Genomic DNA, 19097 nt, shown 5'->3' on the forward strand with positions numbered 1-19097 from the left:
GCGACGACACGGGGAAGAGGAGCGGGATGGAAAGAGACGAGGGGAGAGAGAGGGGGGGTGATGATGAGGGAGATATTTTCATCTTGATTGCCTTCTTGTTCGCTAATCCATCCACACCGAAAGGAGGAAAAACTCACCTCATTCGCTCGAGGCAATAGGTAACGAGGCCCAATTGTCATGCACAGAAAAGTGAAACGCGGATGTAAAAACCGGAGGGATGGCCGAGTCTTTGACAACGTCGTAAAAAGTATGAATGCTGGTAGATCGTGCGAACCAGAAGGAATGGCCGATGAAGATCGCTCATAATGGCGAGTAAGCTAGCGCATTTTATATAGGAGAAATTACTCATGATCTCCAAAAAAAGGGTTTTATCATTTATGCCACTGGTTATGTCTCGCTATTCAGTTTTCTCACTAGGAATTTTAACTACTCAAAAATGCCATCATTCCGTGAGATGCCTGCTCAAACATGCCACTGGACACCATTACTGAGCTCAAATCTTGTTTGCCATGTTATAATGACCAAAACACCTATAGACGAGCATGTCGGCCCTTCCTCTATCTCACTACAATAAAGTGTGGGTCCCACTTGATCCTAACATCGTTCTTATTTTTCTCTGAAATTATTCGCTTGCTTACTTCTGACAAGTGGGTCCACACTTATCATTGTGAGATAGAGAGAGTTGACATGTGGGTATAGGGGTATTTTCATCATATAACATGGTCAACGAGTTTGACTTGACAATAATAATGTCTAATGATATTGTTGAGCAAACATCTAATGAAACAATGAAATTTTTGAGATATCTAATGGCATTTTTGAGCAAGCATTTCACGGAATGATGGCACTTTTGAGTAGCCGTAATTTCTAATGGCAAAACTGAGTAGTGATACACAACTTTTTTTAGACAAAGTGATACACAACCAGTAGTGGCATAATAAAATATAAAAACCCTAAAATAAAAACTGGTGCGAAGGGGTACGACAAGGGGATCCTATCTCCCCAATGCTTTTCATCCTAACTATGGAGCCGATGCAAAGGATGATGCAACTAGCAGTGACCCGAGGGGTGATGGAACCTTTGGCGCGTGTGGGCATGGAGAAGCGACTATCAATCTTTGCGGATGACGTTGTTCTATTTGTCAAACCGAATAAGGTGGATCTTGCGGCTTGCAAGTGTATCTTGGAGCTTTTCAGTGAAGCATCGGGACTGAGGATCAACATGCAAAAATTGGCAGCTATTCCTATTAGATGCTCGGAGGACCAGATTACCATGGCATGTGCCGAGCTCCAGTTCCCCTTGAGATCCTTCCCGATCATGTATCTGGGGCTGCCACTCTCATTAAGGAGGCCACCGGCGACACAGTTGAAGTATTTGGTGGATCAAATGGCTAATAAGCTACCAAAATGGAAGGCATCACTTATGCCAAAGAGTGGCAGACTAACCTTGGTCCAATCGGTGCTATGTGCCATGCCGATCCACGCAATGATGGCGCTGGATCTACCGATGAAAACAATTGCTGCAATGAAGAAGATTTGCAGAGGTTTCTTGTGGTGTAGACACGCGGAGGCTAACAGTGGCAACTGTGCGGTGGCTTGGGATGCGGTGTGCACACCGAAGTGGGCAGGTGACCTTGGTTTGCCAAACTTGCGTTGGATGAACATAGCAATGCAAGCGGGATGGTCGTGGCTTGCGAGGACTGATGAGACGAGGCCATGGAGAGAGTTCAAGATCAAGGCCCCGGAGGAGTCAATGGGGCTTTTGTATGGCGGCCATGAGGAGTGTGGCTAATTCTGGGCTCACGACACGCTTTTGGGAGGACCGCTGGCTTGATGGCAACAGGATTCAGGAGGTTGCACCGCTCCTCTACAACTTGGTTCCAAAGCGCATTAGAGACTCCCGGTTAGTTGGACCAGCGGTGGAGAATGGGAGTTGGGCGTTGGACGTTGGCCCGGACATAGGACCTACTGTGCTGCACGAGTTCTTTTTGATATGGCAACTATTCTCAGCTTGGGAGCCCATGGTGGATGTGCATGACAAGCTGGTTTGGTCGTGGGACACCGGACAGTTCTCCGTGAAATCTGCTTATGCGGCTGGCTTTTGGGGTCGAGAAGGAAGCGTGATGATGGATCTAACTTGGAAATCACGTGCACCCTCATGGTGCAGGCTTTTCACGTGGTTGGCCCTCAAGGACCGATGTTGGACGTCGGACCGACTAGCGAGGCGAGGGTTGCCACACCAAGACGCATGCCCGTTTTGCGACCAGGAGGACAAAACCATTAACCACATTCTACTCACTTGCATCTTTGCTAGGACTGTTTGGGCGAGGATCTGCGAGGCCTTGGGCAAACCGGATTGGACTCCCACTCAACAGGACAAGCTGGCGGATTGGGCTGTGGCCAAGCAAGGATTAGAAGGCATGAGCATCAAAGATCTTCGTACTATTATTGCGCTAGTCTAGTGGGAGTTGTGGAAGCATAGGAATGGTATTATCTTTGGTGGGGCGCGCCCTTGCTTGGAGTATCTAATAGGGAGAGTGAGGCAAGAGGGCCAACTGTGGGCATCGGCCGGGCTAATGAAAGGGAATGTAACTCCCTTCTTTAATAGGGTGGAGAGGTGGGAGACTAGTGAGGAGTAATATGTACTAAGAAACCGTGTAATTATGGTGGAGACTTTCTTTGCCTTTTTTTTAATATATGATATGCACACTCGTGCATATTCGAGCAAAAAAATAAAACTGGTTTTTTTTAGGGTAAAAAAAATAAAAAAATAAAACTGGTGCGAAGAAACCACCGTAGTGGGCCGGCTCACAGCTGAACGTGTAGGCGAATCACCAGCCGATTCGAAGGCCTGGCCTCGCTTACCATCCGCGCTCCGGGCCGTATCTGGGTCACAAGTCAAAACCAGTTACTTGCCCTTTTTGTCTCACACTGACATCTCGCTCCGTGTCCTGGTGGGAGGCCCCGCCGCATCTGGCCCCGCAAAACCTATCTCGACCGCCTTCCTCCCCGATCTCGCCCCTCCTCGCCTGGCGACCAGATCCGCTTCTTCGATATCCAGATCTTCGGAGCACGCCCCGCTCGCCCCGGCCAAGGTGAGCCGTCGCAGCCGGCCGCCGGCCGCCACACGACGCCGCGCTCTAATAACGCACGCTGACTCCGTGGTTTTTCTTTCCGTCGCAGTCGTGAGTTGAGTAAGGGAGGCAGCAGCAGCAGCCATGGCGGCGGCGGAGGAGAACAGCTCGCTCTTCCTGATATTCATCCTGACCATGATCGCGCTGCCCCTGGTGCCGTACACGATCACGCGGCTGTGCCACGCGGCGACGAAGAAGGCCAAGACCATCCACTGCCGCTGCTCCGGGTGCCACCGCTCCGGAAAGTACCGGAAGTCGATCTACAAGAAGGTGGGCGGGTTGCGGCTGTTTGTTCTGCGTGAGTCTAGCAGTAGAATTCTAGTGCGTGCTAACTCCTCTATGATCGTATTGTGATTCTTGTCGTGCAGATATCCAACTTCTCGACGTGGAGCAACCTTACTATTTTGCTTCTCTGGATCGTTGTGATCTTCCTGATTTACTACATCAAACTCAGCAGCCGCGAGGTATGGTAACTTTTGGCTGGTATATGTTGTCAATTTTTCTTTTGTTCAAGCAGTTAACTCCAATTCTTCTCTGCTGTGAACTAGTAGATACAGAAGGATTTAATACTTACTCATGTGACCTTTTGTCTGCTCCTTCACCTAGAATAGTCTCCATTAGTAGATGACTATACTGAAATAAACTGATAACCAAAACTACAACTCATTTCACGTTCAGCTTTATCCTACCAGAGCAGTCACCGCAATGTTCATGTTTTGTCAGTTCCTTGATGCAGCAAAGTCACCGTTTTCTTTTTAGTAGCAGCATGCCCAGCCAGTTTGTTGGGATATACTAGAAAGGCTAGGATATCTTTGTGCTGATTTAGTTCCCCTTTATTCTTCTGAAACCTCACTAATGTTTCACTCTCTTGAACATTGTCAAACAATCACATACGCAGAAACCTTGTTGTGAAGTTTGGTATTGTAGATTTCAGGACTTAGTTTGTTTTTGTATCCAAGCATAGGTAGGTTTATTTCCTAGAAGCATTTTTTGCAAAGTCCTGATTGTTCATCTTTGTCTCAATCGTAATTATGCTAGTTAATTTTGGATACTATATGCATAAATAATGCTGTACTTGAAGTGTGAAGGATTTTTTCCTGAAATTCACAAGGGCAAGATCCCAATAATTGATTTTATATGATTTTGTTTCCTACTAGGTCCAAGTATTTGAGCCATACAGCATTCTTGGACTTGAACCAGGGGCATCAGAAAATGAAATCAAGAAATCATACAGGAGACTCTCTATTCAGTACCATCCTGATAAAAATCCCGATCCTGGTAAAATGTGTTTCACACTTCTTTCACAGTTGATTGTCTGATATGTAGAAGTCTAGTTTGTGTTAATTTTTTGCTCTTCATTTTCCCCAGAGGCCCATACATACTTTGTTGAATCTATCTCCAAGGCGTATCAGGCGTTAACTGATCCTATATCTCGTGAAAATTATGAGAAGTATGGTCATCCAGATGGGCGCCAGGTAACATGAACATTAGTTATTTGTAACACTTAGTGGATTAGTGGAAAGCTAATCCCTTCCTATAACATCTGAAGCTAACATGAATATTCTATTATATATGTGCATTAGGGGTTCCAAATGGGCATCGCTTTGCCCAAGTTCTTGCTGAATATGGATGGTGCATCTGGCGGGATAATGCTTCTAGGAATTGTGGGGCTTTGCATACTCTTCCCCTTGATGATAGCAGTTATTTATTTATCAAGGTCATCAAAATATACTGGAAATTATGTCATGCATCAAACTCTGTCCACTTATTATTACTTTATGAAGCCATCTCTAGCTCCAAGGTATGAAAACACAAACATTTAATTTTGATATTTGGGCATTTGTTTTTCCAATTTTTTGATATTTGCTGATTGGCTTCATGATATGGCATGTTCACTAGAGAAGATTTAGCAGCTGAAGTGAAAATACTCCTTCCTTTCAAATAACTAGACATGAGACATTGCAAATTTTATTGTTAAAGTGAAGCACTCCTGACAATGTCAAATGTGCGACTAACAGTGCCATAAGCACTGGGACAGGATCAAAGATAATACTAAAGTTCACATTATGATTTGTCATCCTAGCTTCAAAATGATCAGAATTTTGATCTGATTCAGTGATCATGATGTTTTTTTACCTGTCTGATTACCACTAGTTGGGCATAATATGGTTCCAAAACTCATATTGTAACACCACGGTAAATTTATAACTCACTGCCTTTAATTTTGGATGATAAGATTTATAGCTGAGAAAACCCTGTTTAAATAAATAATAACGAAACCTACTTTCGCTGATCAATATTAGTAGTCTAAAAGATCTCTTGTTTAGGCAACCTATATAACTAGTGAAGCAAATGCCTGCAAACTTCCTCGTCGGTTTACATCTTCTGTTATGAATTATGGGTTCTTCAATTTTACCACATTTGATCAATGGAACTATTGGTTGCATGTTCCAGCAAAGTCATGGATGTCTTCATCAAGGCTGCAGAGTATATGGAGATGCCAGTACGACGCAGTGATGACGAGCCCCTGCAGAAATTGTTTGTAGCAGTTAGAAGTGAGTTAAATCTAGATTTGAAGAATATTAGAACAGAGCAAGCCAAGTTCTGGAAGCAGCATCCATCACTTGTAAAGGTTGGTCTTTTGTTGGTGCATGCTGTGATACCAAATGATATTTGTGATTTGACAAATCCTTGATGCTTGTATTTTTCAGATGGAACTCTTGATTCAGGCTCATCTTACTCGAGAGTCATTTGCTTTGACACCAGCGCTAGTAAAAGATTACAGGCACATGCTTGAACTTGCGCCTCGTCTTTTGGAAGAACTAGTTAAGGTACAAGATTGTATTTCTCTCTTTGAATTACTTTCTTTGTTAATTGTTTTTTTGAGCAATTGGCAGGAGCTCTGCCTTTAAATATAGAAGAAGAGAATTGGCCACCTAATAAGGAAACTGGCCTAAAACCGATGCAACTTAACTTCACACACACCAGCCCTGAGACTGCGCCCAAGCGAGCCGACAACTTTGTAATCCAACCGACCAGAGTCGACAACACACTCACCATCCTTGAGGGCGCGTCCTAGATAAGCCGACAACTCTACCACCCAAGTGACGAGACTCGCACCCTGCAACACAAAGGTTCTCTCTGGAGCTGCCGCTCGGGCTTCCATACCTGCCCCGAGGCCGTGCACTAGACAAGGCAATGGCCCCACCACCCAAGTGACCAAAACCGACACCCAGCAACACAAAGGCGCTCCCTGGAGGCCGCCGCTTCAGCTTCCACAACGGACTTGAGGGCGCGCACCTGCCTAGCCAACGGCAAAATTGCAAGACAGCACAAGCCTTTGGTGCTTGATAGAGGACAAAGCCGCCAAGGCGACACCGGGGGGGGGGGGCACGGGTACGACGCCGCTCCGGCCTTGGCCGGAGAACTCGAGATCCATATGACAGGGAGGTGAAGGGGCTCCACAACGGCACCTTCCAAAGAGGCGAACACTGTCCGAATCTGCCTTCAACATCGATCCGGTTGGTGCTAGGCTTTCACTTGGAGCTCACCATACCCAACGTCATTGCATCAAGCCCCGCCATCCATCAGAGCACGGGTAGCCATACGTCGCAAACAACATGCCGCCACCGACCGTTGTCTCACCACCCTCCATCCACGGCATATAGTCAACCACCAAGCACCACCATGCAAGACACAAGCTGCATCACTTCCTGCCATGACGTGTGTCTCAACCCGCAAGAGGACAGATCTGCGCAAAGGACGCTGGATCTGCGCACGCCCTGCCGTCCCAGTTTCCTCGCTGGAGACCACAGGATCCACGCTGAAGCGACCAAAGCCGCCGTCACCCCACGCCCGCGCAGCCACCCGCTGCCATAAGCCGTCCAGAGGAGCAGCAACGTCACATTAACTGTGAACTCGCACCGGCTTGTCTTCATTAATTGTGAACTTGCACATGCTGTCTCCTCTCCCCATACTATGACCTATGTGTAAAAGCTGTTACAAGTTATGACAGGCACAATTGCATATCAACTGTCTTTTGTTTATGCTGTGTGATCTTGCTGTGTTTAATTATGGTAGCTTTAGGTCAGTTGATGTGGGTTTCGCGTTGGTTAAATTAACTGTTGTGCCAATAGCTGATGTTTAGGATGGCTATCAATACTAGTGAACCATTCAAGCTTACACAGAGCATGATTAACAAATTGTGGCAATTTAATCCTAATAATTTACCCATGAAATATCTAAAGGTACTAAAAGTAATACTCCATTTAGATGACACAGGCATGGTGTGATTTATGTACATTTAGTTCTCTGTAACTTGGTTTTGGTTATACGTTGTTCGTAGTTAACACCTTTAATAAGCCGTCTTTTGTTTATGCCGTGTGATCTTGCTGTGTTTAATTATGGTAGCTTTAGGTCAGTTGATGTGGGTTTCGCGTTGGTTAAATTAACTGTTGTGCCAATAGCTGATGTTTAGGATGGCTATCAATACTAGTGAGCCATTCGAACTTACACAGAGCATGATTAATAAATTGTGGCAATTTAATCCTAATAATTTATCCATGAGATATCGAAAGGTACTAAAAGTAATACACCATTTAGATGACACATGCATGGTATGATTTATGTACATTTAGTTTTCTGTAACTTGGTTTTGATTATACGTTGGTCGTAGTTAACACCTTTAATAAACCGTAAGGGTGGGTTTGCCCGTCTGGTTACATTGGCACAATATGACTCGCGCGTATGATGTAGGATGATTAATTGACAGATCTTGTTGAAGTTTCAAATGTGGAGCTGTGATGGTTTATATTTTTTTATTGACTAGTTCTGTAGAAAATACGTACTACTGTATTAACTAACACATAAGTGTGTTTCCATATTTTGTCTCATGGTTGTAGCTGTATATAAACAGGTGAGCCTGCCTCACAGATGTGCATTATGGCAGGGATGTTTAGTGTCTGGTTTATGCAAATAAGACTTTCGCTTGATTTTCTGTGTGAGACAATATCATGCCTGTTAGTATTAATCTTGTGGTGTCGAGACATTTAAGTATGAATCAGTCATTAGTCTTGAGATCCGAATGCGTGATGCATCACATGTCTAATTGAGTTTACATTGCTATAGCTGACAGTTTTTGTTTGATAAATAACCTTAGCCGTTAAACACGTAGTGCTTCAATAAAAGAAGGGGGGAATTTCTTTGTTGCACTCTGTTATAATTCTTTTTCTTCGCTTTTGCTTCAGTGTACCTTTTTCTTCTTCTTAGTATTTGATGGCTCATAAATTATATACTTATTGGTTCGCAGATTGCACTTCTACCGAGGAGTCCCAACGGTTTTGGATGGCTCAGGCCTGCAATTGGTGTAGTTGAACTGTCTCAAAGTATAATTCAGGTATTTTGAAGTTCTCCATGTGCCTTTACTTCAGCTTACTTCTGATGAATAACTTCATGTTTCTGTTGATTTGTATATGTCGATATATATTGTTCCACATTAAACTTTTCTGGTGTAGACTATAATTTGTGTTTATCTTAGATTTTTCTAGATTCATCTGGTCTGTTTCACTTCTAAACTTATCTTCTAACCCATCAGTTTAATTGTCCATCCCAACATTTAGATGTTATAAGATCTGCCACCATCCTTTTTGACCATGGATGACTAGTGTTTATTCAAAATCTTGTCCATTTAGTGGTTCGTGTCATTAAGTTGATGTTAAAAGGCCGAATCATATGGTTCACTAAACACGGAATGAATTCTGTCAGTTTGGTATACTTGTTCAGTTTTTCATTTGATCGCAACTTGGGAAGGGTGATTAGATATCTCCAGTTATACTGCAAGTGTTAAGTTGCAGCAAGGCAGCTTATGTCTTGAGCATAGTAGATCCATGCAATGTTTTTAAGGCGGTAAGGTGATGTGATGTGAGGTGCTGTAGCACCGTCTCACCTTTTAAGTACTTAAAGCGTAAGGCGATGCGACGCCTTATTAGACGCATAAATACTCCCTCCGTCCCAAAATTCTTGTCTTAGATTTGTCTAAATACGGATGTATCTAGTTACATTTTAGTGTTAGATATATTCGTATCTAGACAAATCTAAGACAAGAATTTTGGGATGGAGGGAGTAATATATGGCAGCCGATTAGGAGATTTAACAGCTAGCTGTAACATAAATGCCACCAAAGTTGCTAACATGATAACTGTTAGCAAAGCATAGGCCTCAAATCATCTTGTGTAGATGACAGATCGTCTTTTGAACTAAAGCTTCATTCTCCTCATCTATATATCGTTCCATAGCTTCATTTTTTTTTGTGTTTAAGAAATTGCACATCTCTTTCCTAATTTGCGCGGATGCCTCGGCACACTTATCCACAACACTGAAACCCTAGAAAGGTTCCAGCATGGACTATCTTGCCACACTGTACACATGAGTATAATTTTCCTCTCTAAATCTGGCCAGAACGCCTACTTTGAAGCTGGATCTTGGATGTAGCTAACTCACCTTGATGTGGTAGTTTACCATGGCAATGTGAACAATGAGACACCTTCTGGTCTCAGTGACACTGCATGTGTTTGTTTCGCATTCTGTTTACTTGTCTCAGTCCATTACCATTGCATTCATCTGCATCTGTTAGCAAAATTGGGTTGTAGTTCATCTGTACTTTCACATCTTTTGATCTTAGCTTTTGGCTTCTGTTGTTACATTTTCTTCCATAAGCTTGTTTGTCACCACTGATGGCAATGGAAATAGTTTAATCAAATTTGACTTGGATACATATCTTAGGCTGTCCCTCTCAGTGCTCGAAAAGCTGGTGGAGGTAATTCAGAAGGAATAGCACCTTTCTTGCAGCTGCCACATTTTACTGAAGCAACTGTCAAAAAAATTGCCCGCAAGGTATTCCCTTAACCTTAAAGTTTTCGTACGAAAAGCAGAGTGAACTTTTATTTTGGCTAAATCAGTAGCCTGTCCTTTGGAGGGTAACATCTTATTCTATTTTTAACCGCAGAAAATCAGGGCATTCCAAGAACTTTGCGATATGTCGGAGGTGGAACGTGCCACACTGCTGACACAGGTAGCTGGACTTTCAGAAGAAGAAGCTCGGGATGTAGAGCTTGTACTGGAGATGATTCCTACTGTTGAGGTGGATATTAAATGTGAAACTGAAGGAGAAGAGGGCATACAAGAGGGTGATGTTGTCACAATGTATGCTTGGGTCTCACTTCAGCGTCGCAGTGGGCTAACTGCTGCCCTTCCCCATGCTCCTTTCTATCCGTTCCACAGGGAAGAGAACTTCTGGCTGCTTCTAGCGGACACAGCGTCAAACGAAGTTTGGTTATCCCAGAAAATCAGCTTCATGGACGAGGCTACCGCCATAACTGCAGCGTCAAAAGCTATACAAGATACCCAGGAAGCATTGGGAGCAAGCCCAAAGGAAATAGGAATTGCAGTTAGGGAGGCGGTTGACAGAGTGAAGAAAGGCAGTAGGCTGGTGATGGGCAAGTTCCAAGCCCCATCAGAGGGCAATCACAACCTGACGTCCTTCTGCTTGTGCGACGCATGGATAGGCTGTGACAGCAAGACTAGCTTTAAGCTGAAGGTTCTGAAGCGCAGCCGCGCGGGAACAAGAACCTATGTGCCTGAAGAAGGGCCAGTGGCAGAGGATGGCATTGAGGAGGAAGAGGAGGAGGAAGAAGAGGAGTATGACGATTACGAGAGCGAGTACAGTGAGGACGACGAAGAAGAAAAGAAGAAGGGAAAGGGTAAGGTTGCAAACGGAGCAGCACATCAAAGGGCAAGCTCTGATATAGATTCAGGCAGCGATGATTGATACTATACCTTGTGATGTTCAACCATAGATGATTAACATCCATGTTTTTTGCCATTTGACTTGTGAAACTTAGAGAGAAAACATCTCCCATCAACTTATAGAGCATGCGGTAATAGTTACTGGATTTTCCGTTTTGTTTATTATTCTTGCGCTGTATGAATGGAACCAATAATTGAGAATAGGCTGTGAAATCAAACCGGCGGGATTATCTTGGGTTCTCAACATACCTTGAAATGCACTAAACTTATACTCCCTCCGTTCCTAAATAATTGTCTTTCTAGAGATTTCAACAAGTGACTACATACGGAGCAAAATGAATGAACCTACACTCTAAAACATGTCTACATGCATTCGTATGTTGTAGTCCATTTGAGATGGCTAGAAAGACAATTATTTAGGAACGGAGGGAGTAGTTGAAATTACGGAGCAAAATGAGTGAACCTACACTCTAAAACATGTCTACATACATCCGTATGTTGTAGTTCATTTGAGATGGCTAGAAAGACAATTATTTAGGAACGGGGGGAGTAGTTGAAATCAAATGATTTACTAATCGCAATTCGGAGCTAGGCTAACCTTCCAAATTCTGGGAAGTTCAGTTGCAACCATAAAATTTGTAGCCGAGCCTTTGAACGGTAAATCGATTTAGTTGCGTGCTGGTGTGAGGTTGGTATGAAAATACTTGTCATCAAAATAAATAAAAAGGATGTATTTAGAACTAAAATACATCTAGATACATCTTTTTTTATTCATTTTAATGACAAATATTTCCGGACAGAAGGAGTACTACGCATTTGTCTTCTTGCTTTTGCCTCTTCCGTATCAACATAGTCCCATTTCTGGTTATTCACGATTTCGAAAGAGTACTTTTTAAACAGCTTTGGCTTTTGGCTTCTTTGTTTTTCTTTTCCACTGAGCACTGGCGAAGCTTGCACAAACTAGGACGAGCCAGTATCAGAAGCCGCACAATTTTTGTAATTTAGGAAGATTATTTTTAACCTTAATAACTTAAATACTCTAATATCTGGAAAAAGAGAGAGCATACTTTCCTTTTTGAGAGGAAAAAAGAGAGTACACTTGAGCATCCACATAGGACATACCCTCAGTGGCGGAGCTAGACAAGAATCTGGGGGTCCGCCACAAGAATCTGGTGGGGCGGGGAGGGGGGGGGGGGTAAATGATAAAGCTGCGGGGGTGGGTGAGGGAGTCCTGGATTATGGGCTCCTCAGGTGTCCGGGCTACATGATGTAGGCCGGACAGATGGGCTGTGAAGATACAAGATAGAAGGTCTTCCCTCGTGTCCGGATGAGACTCTCCTTGGCATGGAAGGCAAACTTAGCGTGCGGATATGAATATTCCTTTCTCTATAAACCGACTCTGTACAACCCTAGTCCCCTCCGGTGTCTATATAAATCGGAGGGTTTAGTCTGTAGAGGCAATCACAATCATAATTATACATGCTAGACAATTAGGGTTTAGCCATTACGATCTCGTGGCAGATCAACTCTTGTAACCTCTATACTCATCAAAGTCAATCAAGCAGGACATAGGGTATTACCTCCATCAAGAGGGGCCGAACCTGGGTAAACATCGTGTCCCTTGTCTCCTGTTACCATTGATCCTTAGACGCACAGTTCGGGACCCCCTACCCGAGATCTGCCGGTTTTGACACCAACATTGGTGCTTTCATTGAGAGTTCCACTGTGCCGTCGTCAAAAGGCTCGATGGCTCAATCAATCATCTACAACAATACTGCTGCGAAGGAGATTTTTCTCCCCGGTCAGATCTTTGTATTCGGCGGCTTCGCACTGCGTGCCAACTCGGTTGGCCACCTGAAGCAGATCGACAGCTACACCCCTGATCACCAGATCAATTTTGAAAATTTGAACTATGTCGCTGATATCCGAGGATACTTGATCTTCCAAGGGTTCGCGGCCTCAACCACCGCTCCGGCCTTAGATCCGGAGCACGTCATCAGGTCCGAAGACGGGAGTCTAGAGCCCGCTGGACACTCTAGGGCCTTAGAGCTCAACACCGAGAGAATAGTGTCTCCGGCAATCATTGCAAGGCCGGACTCTTCTTTGGATTCTACTTCCGAACCCTGGAGGCCCGCGTCAGGCGAGCTTGGTCCGGAAATTTCCGATCATGTCCAAACCCCGCTCTTAAACAAGGCTTTGGACCTAATGCGATCCCTCATCATCACAGATGAATCGCTTCTGAATCACACCTAGCCCGGACTAGGGGCTGGAAATAGGAAATTTTACTTCCCATCCACCACCCACTTTATAGCCACTGTCGAGGACCTAACCGACATGCTTGATTACGCCTCCGAAGACATCGACGGTATGGACGACGATGCCGGAGAGGAGCAGGCCCAAAACCCGCCGGTCACCGGACGTTGGACGGCCACCTCCTCATATGACGTATATATGGTGGATATACCTAAAAACGGTGATGGCGATGACGAGAAAAATCCAGTCCAGGACGAACCTCCTGAGATACCGTCGAAACGTCGACGCCAGCGGCGCCACTCTAAATCGCGTCGCGACAAGAACAACAATACCAACACCAAAGACAATGATACTCCGGAAAACGCCGAAGACCAAGAAGACCCCATCGAACCAACATCCGAATAGGATGATCGAGAGGAAGGGCAAGTTGACCCTAACAAACAAACATGGAACAACGACTCGGAGGACAGTAACTATCTGCCACTCTTCGAAGACGACGTAAGCCTCAACGACGAAGATTTTATCGTGCCAGAGGAACCACTCGAACAAGAGCGCTTCAAGCGCCGGCTAATAGCCATGGCTAGAAGCCTAAAAAAGAAACAATAGAAGCTTCAAGCTGACCAAGACCTGCTCAACGACAGATGGACTAATGCCTTGGCAGCCGAAGAATACGGCCTTGAGCGACCCAAAAAGAGTTACCCGAAGCGCAAGCTGCTACCCCAATTCGACAATGAGGCGTTGGAGCCCATACCACCCGTGCATAATGCGGCTGACGGACCCGATAGACCACTACGTGGCTAGGACAAAGCGACAACTAAAGCCGAACACCAGCCCGTACCACCTCGCCGTAAAAGCAGAGAAACAACAGCTCGGGAAGACACATACGACCTACGACAGGACCTGAAAATAGGGCAGGTGAGACCAGGTCAATCTACGGATCGCGGGGGCGTGCCCCGGCGCGAGAGGCGGGCTATCAAGCCTGGTGCGATAAACACAACCAACCCCGGGCTGAAAACCGCATACGGTCTCCATATGAACTGCGTCGTGACATGGCCCGATACAGAGGCACCGCACACCCCTATGCTTCACCAATGAGGTAATGGAGCACGAGTTCCCTGAAGGGTTTAAACCTGTGAACATCGAATCATACGACGGCACAATAGATCCCGCAGTATGGATTGAAGATTTTCTTCTCCACATTCACATGGCTTGCGGTGATGATCTACACGCCATCAAATACCTTCCCCTAAAACTTAAGGGACCAGCTAGGCACTGGTTAAATAGCCTCCCAGAAAACTCTACTGGAAGCTGGGAAGACTCGGAAGATGCCTCTAGAGACAACTTCCAAGGCACTTATGTCCGGCCTCCAGATGCCGATGACCTCAGTCATATAGTCCAACAGCCCGGAGAGTCGGCCAGAAAATTCTGGACCAGGTTCCTAATTAAAAAGAACCAGATTGTCGACTGTCCGGACGCCGAAGCCTTGGCAACCTTCAAACACAGCATCCGCGACGAATGGCTCGCCCGACACCTCGGCCAAGAAAAGACGAAGTCCATGACAGCCCTTACAACACTAATGACCCGCTTCTGCGCAGGCGAGGATAGCTGGCTAGCCCGTAGCGGCAACAGTACCAGTGACCCCGGCACTTCCGAAGCCCGAAACGGCAACGGAAGGCCCCGACGCAACAAACATAAGCGTCGGAGCAAAAATGATGATACAAAGAGTACGACAGTCAACCCTGATTCAATGGCTCCAAATCCAGTCAATGGAAGAAGCCATTCAAACAAAATAAAGATGGTTCATCAAGCCTGGACCGAATACTTGATCGACCCTGCCAGATCCACAACACTCCTGATAAGCCTGCCAACCATACCAACAGAAGCTGTTGGGTTTTTAAATAGGCCGGCAAGTTAAATGCCGAACATAAGGAGAAAGGGTCGCCCAGTGAGGATGACGATGAGGAACCTCGCACACCAAAAACAGGGGGTCAGAAGAAATTTCCCCCCGAAGTCAAAACGATGAACATGATATACGTCACCCATATCCCCAAGAGGGAGCACAAGCGCACGCTAAGGGACGTCTACGCGATAGAGCCAGTCGCCCCAAAATTCAACCCATGGTTGTCCTGTCCAATCACCTTCAATCGCAGGGACCATCCGACCAGTATCCGTCACGGAGGTTCATCCATATTAGTCCTCGATCCAATCATCGATGGATTCCACCTTACGCGAGTCCTCATGGACGGCGGCAGCAGCCTTAACCTGCTCTATCAGGACACAGTCTGCAAGATGGGTATTGATTCGTCAAGAATCAAGCCTACTAAAACTACCTTTAAAGGAGTGATACCCGGTGTAGAGGCCCGCTGCACGGGCTCAATCACATTGGAAGTGGTCTTCGGCTCACCAGACAACTTTCGCAGCGAAGACTTGATCTTCGATATCGTCCCCTTCCGCAGTGGCTACCACGCACTGCTCGGACGAACCGCGTTCACTAGTTTCAATGCAGTCCCACACTACGCCTATCTCAAGCTCAAGATGCCCGGACCACATGGTGTTATAATAGTGAATGGAAACATGGAACGCTCCCTCCGCACTGAGGAGCACACCGCGGCCCTGGCAGCGGAAGTACAGGGTGACCTCATTAAGCCAACTGTTACGCCGACGGCCAAGTCCTCAAACATTGTCAAATGAGTCCGGACTACCCCATTGTACAACAGTCCAGCTCGTCAGGAGCTCGATTAGCAATCTGGCCTCCATCTCATCCCCTACCAATTTTTGGCATATGTGCCACGCGTACATAATTGCGCACTAAAAATACCATGGGAAAGGATGGAGGCACAATAAGGACAATGCCTGCAATACGGCCAGACCCTACTAGGAAACTCACATTCCTCTTCCTTTTTTCTTTTTTCTTTTTCTTTTATTTTTCTTTCAGGTTCCCTCAAAACCACATCACCCTTTCGACGGTACCAAAGCCTCTTTCCATGGCCTATTATGAAAACACCGGTTGATGTTCCTCTCGAAGGACAATATACCAAGGAGAAAAGAAGCATAGACGCGTACCAGAATACCTAAAGGATCCTTAAAGATCACCCCGTCCGCGTTCAGGACGCACGCACGGCTTCCCCTTGTGTTCGGCATGTAAAATGGCCTTGTTGCTTATTGCACTATTTGTATCAATACGTTTTGACGTATCAATCAGACTACTATGGAAACAGTTTTTTGCCCAAACCTATATGGCGTTGGCGTATCTCTCAACATATGTTTCCCTGTTTTTGTCCGGTGTCATGTACACCTTGGTATGACCTAAATCGCCAGGGGCTTTATTAAGCCGCGTACATCTTTCAAATATTAAAAAGTCCGAACACTTTAATAGTGCAATTCGGCGTCCGGAATATAGCATTATATGCATTGGCTCCGAATCATGTCTTTGGTCAATAGTTGGGTTGCCCGACTCCTGTGCTTGCTACCTTATGTTCCGTCTGATCGGCTAGGGCAGTAAAGGGAGAACTACTGCAATTGTGTTTCTGGTTCACCCGGACAAACACCTCAGTAGAGAAAGCCGAAAACTGACTGTCATGATGCGGCGAGAGCTGGTCAGCTATTCGGTGACTAAGTATAATTTTTTAGCGATTTCTTCCAATTATGCGATAGGCCGGCTTCCACCCGGCCGGGCATTCACAACACCTGAGTTCGGATAATCGAACAATACTAGGGACTGCGCCCGCACTCCCATTATAAATCTCCTATGGCTAAGTGAGGGCGATAAAGCATATAGTCTGATTGCCTGGTTCACCGCACTAGCACCTCCTTCACGGATCAGTACGATGGGTCAAGTGTGTTTTAAGTGTTATCCCGAACACCCCCGTACTACCTACGTGGGGGCTGAAGCCGACGACTGGCCAACTCTCAGATATCATAAACAGCCGCACAGGAGGAGATATTTTTATAAGCAATATATCATACATAAGCCTTGTCTCATGATACAGGAGTAGACAACATAATTAGATTCATTCAAATATGATGTCCTTCGAACATTGGCCCTCTACAATGCGGGATCCTTTCAGGACATCATCAAAGTACCGCTCCGGCGTGCGATGCTCTTTCCCAGCGGGCGGTCCCTCGGTCGCAAGCTTGACGGCGTCCATCTTCGCCCATTGCACCTTGACGCGGGCGAAGGCCATCCGCGCACCTTCAATGCAGGCCGACCGCTTCATGACATCAAGCCGAGGGCAGGCGCTGACCGGCCGCTTGACGAGACTGAAGTAGCTACTGGGCATGGGTTCGGCGGGCCAAAGATGGATTATCAAATCCCTCATGGCCAATTCAGCCACCCTGTGTAGTTCGGTCCATTGCTTCAGCTGATCGCTGAGGGGCACAAGATGCTCTGGCACAAGGTATTGCGACCAGAACAACTTCTCCGTTGAGCTCCCCTCTTCAGCCCGGAAGAACTCGACGGCATCAGCGACACTCCGGGGTAGGTCCGCAAACACTCCTGGAGAACTCCAAATCTGGGTTAGAAAGATGTACCTTTTCTTCACAAATTTCCTCTGTAGGTTAAAGGTCTTACCCGCCACAATTTGCCTTGCCTCCTGGATCTCCCGGACAGTGCTTTGGGCTTCGGCCCGGGCTTCCTGTGCGCTTTGGAGTGCCTTAGCAAGTTCGGAGTTCTGCTCCGAAGAACTCCGAACTCTTGCGCTCTAACGATTCACGTTTGCCTATGGCATCCTTGAGCTCTTGCTGGACTTCCTCCACCCATGATTCATGTTTAAGGCGGGAGGCTCGTTCCTCCTCCTCCGCCTCCTTCTTGGCCTCGACTAGCGCACTCTCGAGGGCCTCGACCTCAGACATGTCAGCTGCAAAACATAAATTATGAAACTCATTGAGATACTACATCGTAGCTGGCATCATTTCAAGACATGCTTCGGCATTACATACCTTGTTTTTCTTCTAGCTTCCGCCTTAGCTCGGATGCTTCAGCGGCATGAGCAGCTGACGCCTACTCGCAGCCTGCTTGTTCAAATAGATATGTGCATTAGTCTCCTGCATGAGTTATTAGATCCTCTGTTTGTTTTTTTCTGAACACCGAACAGAGTCTCAGGGGCTACTATCTATACACATGCATTCTTTTTATACAGTTAAAAGATACTGTAAAGCACATACCTCAAAGCCTTTTAAAAGGCCAGTGTAGGCTTTGCTCAGTTCGCTTTTTGTGGACTGAACCTTTTGAATCACCATACCCATAAGGGTACAATGTTCTTCCACAATGGTGGCATTCTGAAGCGCACTCACCAGAGTGTCCGGCGCCTCCGCATTGACAGAGGACGCCGGTGTTGTAGGCGCACCCCCTTCTCATGAAGAGGGTTGCTCCTCTGTCTCCGGAACCGTGTGGGTTTCCGGAATGACATTTGGTTGGGGGCCAAAATGGAGATGGCCCCCGTCTCCAGTCTTCATGGGGGTCGGCTCCCCCATGTTCTTGGCAGCCTCCGGCACCTCTCCCTGTTCTGGAAGGGTCCTTTGGGATGACACCTCGGTGTTGTCCGCTACAGGGAGGGAGGAAGCTGGTGGAGGCGAATCGCTCTCCATCATGTTCGGACTCAGCGAATTCCTGGAAAAGGAGGATCGCTGGGGAAGGACCTTAACCGGACTGCAACATACAATTTAAATGCATTACAACTATAAGCCAGAAAAGCCAAACATATATATACCTTTGAGTACTTACGATCCGGCCAGGGGCTTCGGCCTTGGGCGCCACTCGTCGGCGTCCGATTCGGAGTCATCCGTAAGGGACATCATCCCTTTCTTGGACGCCTCCGCCTCTAGATCGGCGGAGGCTGCCCTTTTCTTCTTCTCCCCCTTAGGGGGGAGTTGATCTCATCCTCCTCTTCCTCATCGTCAGGGGAGGAGA

The 19097-nt window shown here is 46.2% G+C and overlaps 1 protein-coding gene across 1 annotated transcript; it reads left to right on the forward strand.

Annotated features, from left to right (window-relative positions):
• The first annotated feature begins 2896 nt into the window (after positions 1-2896).
• LOC123188957 (dnaJ protein ERDJ2) lies at positions 2897-11137 on the forward strand. Its single transcript, XM_044601251.1, has 11 exons — positions 2897-3094; positions 3183-3403; positions 3502-3597; positions 4291-4411; positions 4502-4608; positions 4717-4934; positions 5588-5765; positions 5845-5964; positions 8442-8528; positions 9914-10024; positions 10137-11137. Exons 2-11 carry the CDS (start codon positions 3218-3220, stop codon positions 10956-10958), a joined length of 2046 nt encoding a protein of 681 aa, XP_044457186.1. The 5' UTR covers positions 2897-3094; positions 3183-3217; the 3' UTR covers positions 10959-11137.
• Positions 11138-19097: the final 7960 nt, after the last annotated feature.

This window comes from Triticum aestivum, chromosome 2A (genome assembly GCF_018294505.1).
Source record: "Triticum aestivum cultivar Chinese Spring chromosome 2A, IWGSC CS RefSeq v2.1, whole genome shotgun sequence".
NCBI classification, from domain to species: Eukaryota; Viridiplantae; Streptophyta; class Magnoliopsida; order Poales; family Poaceae; genus Triticum; species Triticum aestivum.